Source organism: Crocuta crocuta, unplaced genomic scaffold (genome assembly GCF_008692635.1).
Source record: "Crocuta crocuta isolate KB4526 unplaced genomic scaffold, BGI_CrCroc_1.0 scaffold127, whole genome shotgun sequence".
In the NCBI taxonomy this organism is placed as follows: Eukaryota; Metazoa; Chordata; class Mammalia; order Carnivora; family Hyaenidae; genus Crocuta; species Crocuta crocuta.
The window spans coordinates 8465415-8477311 of NW_027532008.1; the positions used below are offsets into that span (position 1 = coordinate 8465415).

Consider the following 11897-nt stretch of genomic DNA (forward strand, 5'->3'; position numbering starts at 1 on the left):
GGTGGTCTTGAGGGCCGCTAGAAGCAGAGGATGTTGGGAAAGTATCGGTAATGGGTATTGTAGCTTCTCAGGTTCCTCTTCAGGCAGTAGACGAGCTTCCGGTCACAGGCACAGAGCTGCACTTGGCAGTGGGCCCCGAGCGCTGCGAACAGGATGCCAAATGCAGAATGAGGAGGGGAAGACAGTCTACCTCCACGGCCTCCTGGGCTTGCTTCTCATGTGAGCTGACCCCCCGGTCTGCTTCCTGCCCCAGCAAACTCTCAGTCTGATGAGGGAGGCACAGAGTCTACACTGGGGAATGCGTGATCTGATGGACGAGGCCCAGCTGCTGCCCGGGGTGAGGTTTCAGCCCAGGGACACACAGTCCCTGCCCCCTGGGAGCTCCCAATCTGACGGCAGAGACATGTTCTCTCCTCTCAAGAGTTCCCCACTCTGACGGTGGAGGCGGCCCTTGCTCCGGAAGAATTTCAGTTCTCATAGAGGAGACACCACCCTCAGACTTAGCTTTGAACTTGGATGGACCGGAGCTTGAATCCCAGCTCTAGCTGCACGCACTGGCAAACCTCGGAGCTGCAGTTTCCTCGTGTGTAAAATGGAACTAAACATGCTCCAAAAGGCATTTGGGGGAGCAAGAAAAAGGAAGCATGCATTTGGCGCCTAGTGAATGCTCAGTCTGAGATATTCCAGCCCTTCCCAGAGGTCACATACAGCTGTAGTCATCCTGCCCCTCTCGTCCCCAGCTCTGCCCTCCAAGATATAGGCTGGCTGACCTCGAGGGGCGGCTGAACTCAGAGCCAGCAAAGACCCAGGTTTGCTCAGTGTCCTGAACGGGAAGCCCCAGTCTTACCACAGGTGACCAGTCCCCGTGCAAATCTGTATTTGTATGCTTGTGTCCAGATATGGCAGCCTTTCTCCTCCAGCCGACCATAGCAGTGGTCGTGCACCCAACAGCACCTGTCAATGCAAGAGACTTAGAGCCTGAGTGGACGGGCACGGCACTGTAGCCGAGGCCCCCGGGGTGGGTGTGGTCTGGCAAAGAAGGAATCTAGTGATAAGGCTGAGTACTTCTCTGCTCTTTCATGGCAACGGACCCACTCTCTCCTCCAGGGCTCACAGTGAGACTACATTTCCCAGCCTCCCCTGCAAGTGGGTGTGGCCACACAGTTAGATTCGGGCCCGGGGGATTGTGGGCAGAAGTGATGGACACCACTTCCAGACCTACCCAGGAAACCCTCCCACACTGTCTTCCTCCTCTTTCTCTCTCTCCCATCTCTCAGCTGGATGGAGATGACCCAGCAGAGGACTCTGAGGCCACAGGGGATGGCAGAGCCCCAAGATAGAAGGAACCTGGGTCCTGGGATTAACAAGTGATTCACATGGAACTGTTATGTGAGCAAAAACTAAACTTCCTGTATGTTGCGTGTGGCAGATTGCATTTTTTAAAAACTGACTTACAGAAAAATAGAGAAGGGTGTACAGAGTGTTCCCTTTTGCCCTACATCCAATTTTCCCTAGTATTGACATATTAATACAATATGCTTGTCACAATTCACACACCAGTATGGATGTCATTGACTAAATAACTGACTAAATGATAATACATCATTATTGATTCATTAATTGTAGAAAACTCAGTAGTTTATTTAGATTTCCTTAGTTTTCACCTAATTTACCTAATGTCTTATTTCTGTTCCTTTCTATTTACCTAATGTCCACATTACATTTAATTGTCATGTCTCCTGGGGCACCTGGGTGACTCAGGCTCAGGTCATGATCTCACGGTTCGTGCGTTCGAGCCCCACGTCGGGCTCTGTGCTGACAGCTCAGAGCCTGGAGCCTGCTTCTGATTTTGTGTCTCCCTCTCTCTCTGCCCTTTCCCTGCTCATGCTCTGTCTCCCTCTCTCTCAAAAATAAATAAACACTAAAAAAATTTTTTTTTAATTTTTAAAAATATTTTTATTTATTTCTAGGAGAGAGAGAGAGAGAGAGAGAGACAGCGTGAGCAGGGGAGGGTCAGAAAGTGAGGGAGTCACAGACTGAAACAGGCTCCAGGCTCTGAGCTGGCAGTCAGCACAGAGCCCGATGCGGGGCTCGAACCCACAAACCGTGAGATCATGACCTAAGCGAAAGTCAGACGCTTAACTGACTAAGCCACCCAGGCGCCCCTAAAAAATTTTTTTTTAATTGTCCTATCTCCTTAGGCTCCTCTTGTCTGGGACAGCTTCTCACACTTTCCTTGTTTTTGATGACCTTGACAGTTTTGAGGAGTATTGGGCAGGTACTTTGTAGGATGTCCCTCTATGGGATTTGTCTGATGTTCTTCTTATGGTAAGACTGGGGCTATGGGTTTATTTTGCTCCTCTAATTATTCTGGCTTTGGCCACTGGGAGCCCTTCCAGTCGGCTCCTGTGCTCCCTGACATAGATCCCTATCATGGGAGGTGGCTCTTTTTAAACACTTGCTTAACTTTCGGCCTTACATGAGACTCTAGGCTCATCCTGTATATTTCCTGCCCTCATTCTAGAATCAGCCATGTCTCCAAGGAGTCTCGGTTTTTGTTGTTGTTGTTGTTGTTGTTTTGGAGAATGGTATTAGAGACTAAGCCTGGACATAAGAATTTGCTCATTGGGGCACCTGGGCGGCTTAGTCAATTAAGCATCCGACTCTTGATTTTGGCTCAGGTCATGATCGCATGGTTTGTGAGTTCAAGTCCCAAATTGGGCTCTGTGCTGACAGTATGGAGTCTGCTTAGGATTCTCTCTCTACTTCTCTCTCTGCCTTTTCTGCACTCTCTCTCTCTCCCAAAATAACTAACATTTTTTAAAAAGTTGCCCATTGCTAGTGGAATGTTTCTTTTGGGTCCTCCCAGCTGACAGAGCAAAAAATATGTGTCTGCATTAACCCATGTCTGTACACATCTGTACATATTTCTGTATGTAACCACCTGCATTTGTATGAAGCTAAGTTTGTCCTGACATCTCCACCTCTAATCTGTCACCACAGGGAGGGAACTTCCCCTCCAGCAGTGGGAAACTTGGCTCCAACCATCCATTTGCCTCATGGCCCCATTCCATGATCCATGCCAAGCATCTTGGAATTTTCCAGAGAACGCTGTCTCCATTTCACGTTCAAAATCCTAGAACTTTGGCACTTCCCAATCAACAAGTGGAATCCAGGTCCCCTCTCTCTCAAAGTCTTTGGGACTGCCTCCACCAAGAGACACCATAGAATGTTCTAGACCCTTTTGTCTTGCAGCCTTGGGATACTCACTCTTGGAACCCAACAATCACTGTGCTGTGTGGAGAAGTCCAAACAAATAGCCTCGGAGAGGCCTAAGTGAGAGGAACGGAGGCCCCGGGCCCACAGCCTCAGCGGAGCTCCCAGCCAGCAGCCGGCAACAGCATGACTGCCATGAGAGTGAGCCTTCCATAAACTGGATCGTCCTGCCTCATCTGAGCTGCCCAAGCTGAGGCCGGGCGGAGCAGAGGCAAGCCGTTCCGCCAAGCCCAGCCCAACGGCAGCTTCTTAGCAAAATAAATGGTCGTAGTCACTTTAAGCCACTACATTTTGGGGTGATACGTTATGTATCGATGGACCAACTGATACATTAGGTCTCCATGGAGATGTGTGGCACATTACTAGATGCATCTCAGGCAAGTCTGTTAACCTCCCTGAGATGGAGCTGTCTCACCTATATGATGGTGCTTCAGTACTCATCTTCCAGAACTGACGTGGAATTAAGTGAGATAATGGGGGTGTAGAGCCTGAGTGCAGAGGAGAATTATGATAGTCAGCTCACCAATCAGTGCCATCCTTGGGGGTCCCCCGACCTCCCCAGCCACAGTAGCAGCCGTAGAAGCCGTAGTTCGTAAGGGCGTTTTTTCCGGTCACCTTCTCAATCATGGACTTGAGCTCCAGCAAGCCCCCTGGCACAGCAGGCACACCTGAAAGGCAGCCCCCAGCCCCAGGTGAACATGTCACGCTTGCCCCAGGCCCGGTCGCCCTGCACGCTCCCGCCCCTTGTCTTGCCCTGGGACTGGCGGGGACCCAGGCGCCTCCTTCTCCTTCTCCGTTAGTGAGACAGGGACAGGAGAGGGGAGGTCAAGTCGGAGAGATAAAAGGCAGACTTGGAGAATGGGAAACGTGACTTCCCATCCTGGCCTCTGCCGCTCGCAGCACATGATGCTGAGTGTGTCCCTTAATCTCTCCGAGCCTCGGCCTCCTCGTGGGCAGATTTGGGGGAGGGGGTGGGCTAAAGCAAAGGCCTATCTTTTGGAGTCATCCTGAGGATTCAAATGAAAGAAAGGATGTAAGTTTTCAGCGCGGTGGCAGACATGCAGTGAATGGCCAAGAAATATCCAGTATAATTAATACGGTATCTGTATGAAGTGGGCAGACAGGTGCTTCCTATGTCTCCTGCTGATGCACTCCTCCCTCCAGGCAAATAACCCCATTTGTAAGGCACAGAACCTCAGAGCAGGGTGGGCTCCTCTGAGATCACTGAGGCCAGCTCCCTCCCCTTACGGATTGGGAAACAGTCATTTGGAGGGAAAGGTTCGGGGTTTCACAGTGAGCCTGAGTCTCTGTCCCTGCTCTGGGCGTCCCGCCCTCCATCAGTCTCCAGAGATCAAGATTAGGACAGCCTGGCAGGGGCTGTGGACATGGTTATGGGGCTTCCCTGTGCTGTACAGTCACCTCCAGCTGGGAGGGGACAGCGAGTGGGGCGTGTGCAAAACCCAGGCCGGCCTCAGCAGAGAATGACCCATGGGGTGGAATTGTTATATAAGGGTCTTATTTTCATTCAGGCTTTATTTTATTTTGTGTTACACTAAAGTAAAAAAAAAATATGCCTCCCACACTTGCATGCCACATATTGTCCACGTAGCACAAACTCTACCCATTACCACTTAGAATCATGCCACAGCAGCCCCGCCAGTAGGGCTGATGTGAATATCATCCCATGTCACAGAGGGAGAAACAGAGGCTCAGAGAGGCCAAGTTTCTTGCTGACGACGATACAGAAAGTGCAGGGCTGATATTCAAACTCAAGTCTCTCTGACCTCAAAGACTGGCCTCCTTTCCACTACACCGTTTCTAAGGGTAGAAGGTCACACGTTCAGAGGTCATGGGGCCAGTACTTACTACAAGCCAGGAGCCAAGCCAGTGTGAGAAGGCCTGTCATTTCTGGGGTTCTGGAAAAGAAAGAACATCCCATGGCACGTCTCTCAGGAGAGGCCCCCATGATGCATTCGGACCCCGATCCTCCGTCCCCGCGAGGCCCCGCCCCTCCTGTTGGGCAGCCCTTGGGTCGCCTCAGCCAGAAAAGAGGCAAAGACCTCAAGGAGTTGATCTCAGGGGCTCCTGGGGGCAGAAGAGCATTCGGGGGTCTGATTTCCCCCAAAAGATGTGGCTTTCCCTCCACAAATGCCCCAACGCTATTGCCCCCTCTGCAGAAAATGGCTCAAAGTAACCAAAGAAATAGGCAGTGGGTTTCTTAAAAGGAGATTGGGTGGCACGAGTGAGGAGTAGGAATTGACGCAGGCTGGACATGGCCAGAGGACGCAAGGACCAGACTGGGGGGGAAAAAAAAAACCTCGACAAGGGCAGCAATGATGCAGGGGTGAGAGATGGAGGGGCAGGGATGGTGTTAAGTCCCCTGTTCCTTTGACCTCATGGTGCTTGGTTGCCAGTGTTCACGGGTGTCTTCCCTGCTGGTGTCTGAGGGCAGAAGCCAGGTATCTCCCAACGCAGAGAATGTCTGGCCCCAAGGGAGCACTCAGGGAGGAAGCACAAGCCCTCCCCTGTGTCCAGCTGTCAGGGCCTCGTTATGGCTTTGTGAGTCCCCAGCACTTTTGCCTTCATGGGCCCCTTCCTCCAAAAAAAAAAAATATTTTAAGTTATAGTTTCCAATTACGTTGGTATGGAAGCAAATACAACCCAGGCTGGGTGTGTGGTTGTATATTCGTTAATATTATATTCATTTTTTCCCCTCCTGATTCTAAAAGAATGAAACTTAAAACGTTTCCACGGACCTCAGGCACTGTGCCTACTTAGAGAACAAGTGGACCCTGAGTACTCGTGAATTTTGGGAGCTCTGAAGGGGAGGTGTCTCTGTTTCCATTTTGCCAGTGGAGAAACGGAGGCTCAGGGAGCTCATGGAACTTGCCAGAAGTCACACGGGTAGAAAGAGGTAGAAGAGGGTTCAAACCCACGCCTGTGCACCTCTCACTGCACCTCACGGCCTCCCTTCACAGAGGGACAAACCTCCCTTTGAGCCATGGAGCTGGAGGCCCCGGCTCCCCTCCCCACACCTGCCTCCGGCAAACACATGAATCACTGGCCTTGAGTACCGAAAATCACACCCAGAAAGCAGAGGAAATTCCATGTGTCTTGGACCAGCGCCTGATTCTAACTTGGCCTCAAAGTCTCCTTACCGGCGGCTAGCTGTTTCCCTTCCCACTCCGGGTCCCAGAGAGAGTCTTGTTTATCCACAGTCATTCAGCTGGCCTGTGGTCAGTCCGGGCTTCCCCTTCGGTGCCTCTGACCCCTGAGTTCTGTGGTCCCTTGTGCAGTGCTCTGTCCCGAGCCCCTGACACCTCCGAAGGCCTGGCTCCGTACACACAAGCTGTGGGCTCTCCAGGGCTCCTGGCTACTGGCCTGGCCTCTCCACGCCATCCGTTGTCCAGTAGCTCCTCTGAGTTCCAAGAACATTCCTGAGGGTTCTGTCCACCCCTGACCTCCACCCTGAGGGCTCTGACCGGCCAAGGAAATGGCCCTAGACCCTATGCTTCCACGCCAGTCTTCCTCAGCTGCTTCCTGGAGCCGCAACAAGAGAAAGAGGCCATCACTGTGTAGGCACCCACAGTGCGCCAGGCTCTGTCCCCTGCTCCTCAAGCCTGGTGAGGACCCCAGCTGGTGGCTATTGTGAGACCTGCGGGCATCATGTCTGTCCCTTCAGCAGTCATTTGTTGAATGAGGGGTAGCAGTTGCTCATTTGACAGATGCGGAAACCGAGGCTCAGGAAGGGGTTGTGCCCAGAGATTCAGCCCAGGAATCTACTATGCTTCTCTGCCTCTGAGCACCAACTCTGTACCATTCACTGCGTTCCTTTTCCACACTGGATGATGCTTTGATGTCCTGGGGACCATGCTGAGAAGAGACAGCCCCTCCCAAGGCCAGCTAACTCCTAGAGGTGACATAAGGCTCCCCTGTGAGCGTGGCTTTCATATGCAAACCAGCCAGTCCCCACTCACACCCCAACCTCTCCGTCTAGCTCTCCCACCCCCAGCCAGTATTTCCTCTGTCCTGTATCACACCAGGGCCAGAAGCAGACAGCCAGGGACCACCCCTGCCCCCCTGTAACCCAGAGCCTGCTGAAATCATTAATCCCAAACTGTTTACCCTTCCCTGCCTCGCCTCGCCCATGGAAAACACGAGAAAGGCTCTGGGCTGAGCTTTCTCTCATTTCTTCTGCCTCCTGATCTGCGCTGGTGCTTCCTTGTGTGTCCTTCCACAGTGTGATGTGTGTCCTTCTCTCAGAAACTGTAAGAAACAGACTATCCTTTTTTTGAGAGAGAGAGAGGCGGGCGGGTAGGAGCGCACAAGTTGAGGAGAGGGACAGAGGAGGGTGAGAGAGAATCTTAAGCAGTCTCCATGCTCAGCTCAGAGTCCTATGTGGGGCTCGATCCCACAACCCTGGGATCAAGACCTGAGCCAAAATCAAGAGTCGGACACTCAGCCGACTTAATGACCCAGGAGCCTCCAGACTATCTTTTAAATGGCCACTGGCTCTTGATCTACTGGCCTCACCATGTACCGGAATCAAATAAAAATCCCAGACACATTTTAGAGCAGCTGGTGCGAGGGAGCAGCGTGAGACCCCACGGAGGGGCTCCCAAAGTGTACAAACAGGCCTCACAGAGGAGGCGGCAAGAAGCTTAGAAAGTGCTGCCCCAGAGGCCGGGAAAGTGGCTCCATCAGCGGAGCCCAGAGCCGCCCCCCAGGAGAAGGATGTGGGGTTGGCTATTTTTATCGAGCGACCACAGAGGGAAAAAAGCAGCAGCCACAAGATAATTTAGGAGTAAAGTGGTAGCTGAGGTCATGAGAGTGGGGAAAGTGGAGACAGAGCAAAAGGGCCGCATGAAGACATGAGGGTCAAGGAGCGGCGGGGTTGCCGGAGGGACANCCCCTGCCCACCCCCCCCCAAGCAAGGCAGCCCCCAGAATGAGATTCCTCACCAGGGAGACCTTCTCTCCGGGTCAGGCCTGCAGAAGAGGCAGGGGCTGGGCCTGTGGGTTTTAAAGGCCTCTCTGCCCGCCTCCCACGCTCCCGACCAGGCGGCTCCTGGAGTCCCCACGGCTCACAGAGAAAGCCCTGCTTCCCCCCTCCCGACCCCTGGGGACTCAGTCCCTCTCTGTTCAGGGCAGCTATTTCCTGAAGTGTCTCACGGGGCCTCAGGGACTTTCAGGAGAGACACCGAAGAAGAGGGTCTGGCTTGGGCCACCCACACTCCAGGCTTCTCCATGGGAGGGGGCAGGAAGACTGGAAACCCTCCCCCCCAGGGCAGCCTCCTCCCTCCACCTGCCACCCTGCTTCTCTGTCGAGTCCTCCGGCCCACGGCTCATGCTCATATTTCACCCCGTCCCGCTGGGCCTCAGCTCGGGGACGGCCATGGCAGCCGGCGGCACCCTCCCGGACTCGGCCCTCGCCCTCTTCCTGTTGTTGCCCACTTGCCAGCCGTCGCCCTGCCCCCGGGCTGGGGAGGCCCACAGGCCTGTGAAAGCCCCGCTCTGGAGATTCTGGAAAACGTCCCTTGAGCCCCGCTGGCACCTCCCCGTTGGCACCTGACTGACTCCTTACAGAATCCCTGCTCTCCTTCTGCCTGAGAAAGAGAACCCTCCAGGCTCCCCGTCAGACAAAGGCAAGCTGGAGCCCCCGCTCAGCCGCTGTGTGACTCCAAGCAAGTCACCACACCTCTCTGTTCCTTTGAACTATGAGAATAATGCCGCCCCAACACCCCAGAGGCTCACGGTGAGGAACCTACTGTATAAAACATGGCCAAGTGGGGAGGTCTGTGGCCCGCGGGCTGGCATCACAGACTCTAGATCAGCTTCGAGTCCTGGGTTCAAATCCTGGCTTCCCCACCATGAGCTACATCTCCGGGCTGACTGTAATCGGCCTGCCTCAGAGTCTTCGTTAGGATGAAGTGAATGAATGCATTTATAACAGAGCAGTGGCAAAATAATGCTCGTAAGTAAATCACGAGTAACCTTCTAGAGTGTTCTGGAAGAACATAGGTAGCTGTCACTATGCTCTGTTCCTGTCTATTAATCCCTCCCCCTCCACCCCCACCCCTCCACCACATCCCTGACCCGTGTGCACACACTTTTCTGAGAATAAATGAGTGTGAGCTTCTTTGTCTCCTTGCTCTTGACTTCTTTTCTCTCCTTCCTCCACTCACGGCCCTCCTTCCAGGCCTCAGGGCCCTTCTCCTCCTGGGGCCTAACCGCTGGGCACCACCCCCTCCGGAACCCTGTGAATTCAGTTCAATACGAAAGTGCTTACTGAACATCTACTGCATGCAGGGCCCTGTGGGGGACTCACCGTGAACAAGACTGACCCCCTCCCTCCCCATCAGCTTCCCTTCGGGTTGAGGAAACAGAGAGCAAAGGCATCAAGTAAATATGGGCCAGTATGTCCGGGGCTGACAGCCACCCTGGAAAACTTCCTCTCTGTTCTGCTTGAACTTTTTTCCACCAGTTCCTTCCTCCTCCCACCGACACTCACGGGCCTCGCCATCCTAACCAAACAAAATGAAGCCAGAGAACAGAAAACACCCCCTTTTCTGCAGATCTGTCTCTCCAGTTTTCTTTTTTCCACTCAAAAAGCCGAATTTCTAGGGGCGCCTGGGTGGCTCAGTCGGTTACGCCTCTGACTTCTGCTCAGGTCATGATCTCATGGTTCATGGGTTCGAGCCCCGCATCAGGCTCTGTGCTGACAGCTAGGAGACTGGAGGCGGCTTTGGATTCGGTGTCTCCCTCTCTCTTTGCCCCTATGATGCTCGTGCTCTGTATCTCCTTCTGTCTCAAAAGTAAATAAACATTAAAAAAAAAAAAAAAGAAAGGCAAATTTCTGGACAGAGAAGCCTCTACTCCTCACCCGCTTCCTTCTGAGTGCTTTGCTGCCTAAATCCTCTTCTGTGTCCCTGAGCCGGCTCCCAGGGGGACCCCCCTCACAGCCTGGTGTTGACCAAGCTTGGGCTTCACCCCCCACCCTCTCTCTCTCTCTCTCTCTCTCTCTCTGAAGAGACCACACTCTGCCACCTGCCCTCCGCTGCTCAGCCCCCCAAATGCAGGTGTCTTCAAGGGATCTGCCCTGGGAATCTGCTCCTCTCTGTCTGCACCTCTCCCGGGTGAGTTCATCCGTGTTTTGGGACTTAGGCCCTATTTCTAGTCAGATGTCCAGGAGCTAGCCCAGCCCAGCTGTGTCCGCCGCTAGCTGTGACTCAATGGCACTCCCTGAACAAACGACTGAGTATGGGCATGAGGAGAAAGTGCAACGTCAGGTCAAAGAGTCTGAGCTTCAAGTCAGACAGAACTGGATCCAAATCTGGGTGTCCCCTCTGACTACCTGTGTCACCTGGCCTCCTGAGGTCTCCCTTGTAGCCCCATCTGTAGAGCGGGATAAGAACAGAACCAGCTTCATTCTGTAATTGTGATAATTTAGTGAAATGACGCAGGCAAAGAGCTCCGCATGGGGCCTGGCACCTAGGAGGTGTTCAATGAATCATAACTGTTATCAATATGATTGCTGTTACATCGCTGCACTGAGCTGAGGCCCCGTGAGGGTAGGCACTGTGTCTGCTTCACTCCCATATCCCCGACACTTAGCACACAGTAGGTGCTCTGTTAGGTTTGCTGAGTGAATACATGACTCTTCCGCTCTAGCTTCATACCCACTGCCCCAGCCCACACTTCAAATATAATAATTCAATATATATAATAAGTACAATCCAAATACCTGTCTGATAGTCTAGCTCAGTGTCCCATAGAGACCCCAGATTGTCTCACCCACAACCCAGCCCCTCCCAGCTCCCCTCGTCCCAGTAATGGATCCAGTCATTCATGCCTCAGTGACTAAAATGCCCCCAACTATTTCCACTCCTCCTTGAGTGGAAGACTCCAGAAATATCTGCGGAGCAGGGGCACGTGCACCCCGATGTTTACAGCAGCATTAACAATACCCAAAGCATGGAAAGAGCCCAAATGGCCATCGACTGATAAATGGGTAAAGAAGGTGTGGTTTCTATATGCAGTGGAATACTACGTGGCAATGAGAAAGACTGAAATCTTGCCATTTGCAACAACATGGATGGAACTGGAGGGTGTTATGCTGAGTGAAATAAGTCAGTAGGAGAAAGACAGACACCATATGTTTTCACTCATATGTGGATCTTGAGAAACTTAACAAAAGACCATGGGGGAGGGGAAGGGGAAAAAGTAGTTATAAACAGAGAGGGAAGCAAATCATAAGAGACTCTTAAATACAGAGAACAAACTGAGGGTTGAGCAGGGGTCTTGGGAGGCAGGGAAAGTGGGTGATGGGCACTTGTTGGGATGAGCACTGGGGATGGAAGTGATGAATTATGGGAATCTACTCCCGAAGCCAAGCGCACACTGCACACACTGTATGTTAGCCAACTTGGTGATGAATTATATTTAAAAAAAAAGAAATATAGGGGCGCCTGGGTGGCTTAGTTGGTTAAGTGTCCGACTGTTGCTTAGGTCATGATCTCATGGTTCGTGGGTTTGAGACCCGCGTCGGGCTCTGTGCTGACTGCCAGCTCAGAGCCTGGAGCCTGTTTCAGTCTGTGACTCCCTCTCTCCCTGACCCTCCCC

General features: G+C 52.7%; 1 protein-coding gene across 1 annotated transcript; it reads right to left on the reverse strand.

The window, feature by feature from the left end:
- Positions 1-17: 17 nt before the first annotated feature.
- LOC144241106 (phospholipase A2 group V-like) lies at positions 18-6664 on the reverse strand. Its single transcript, XM_077775541.1, has 5 exons — positions 6435-6664; positions 5143-5192; positions 3800-3944; positions 848-954; positions 18-142 (listed from the first exon to the last, which is right to left on the reverse strand). The coding sequence occupies exons 2-5, from the start codon at positions 5180-5182 to the stop codon at positions 18-20; spliced, it is 417 nt and encodes a 138-aa protein (XP_077631667.1). The 5' UTR covers positions 5183-5192; positions 6435-6664.
- Between the last annotated feature and the right edge of the window lie 5233 nt (positions 6665-11897).

Bases quoted from the DNA above. Each gene is read 5' to 3' on its own strand.
- LOC144241106 (XM_077775541.1), bottom strand. From the start codon at position 5,182: ATGACAGGCCTTCTCACACTGGCTTGGCTCCTGGCTTGTA. The intron at 3,945-5,142 runs GTAAGTACTGGC...GCTGCCTTTCAG, and splicing joins GGCTTGGCTCCTGGCTTGTA to GTGTGCCTGCTGTGCCAGGG. The intron at 143-847 runs GTAAGACTGGGG...TCCTGTTCGCAG, and splicing joins ACGGGGACTGGTCACCTGTG to CGCTCGGGGCCCACTGCCAA.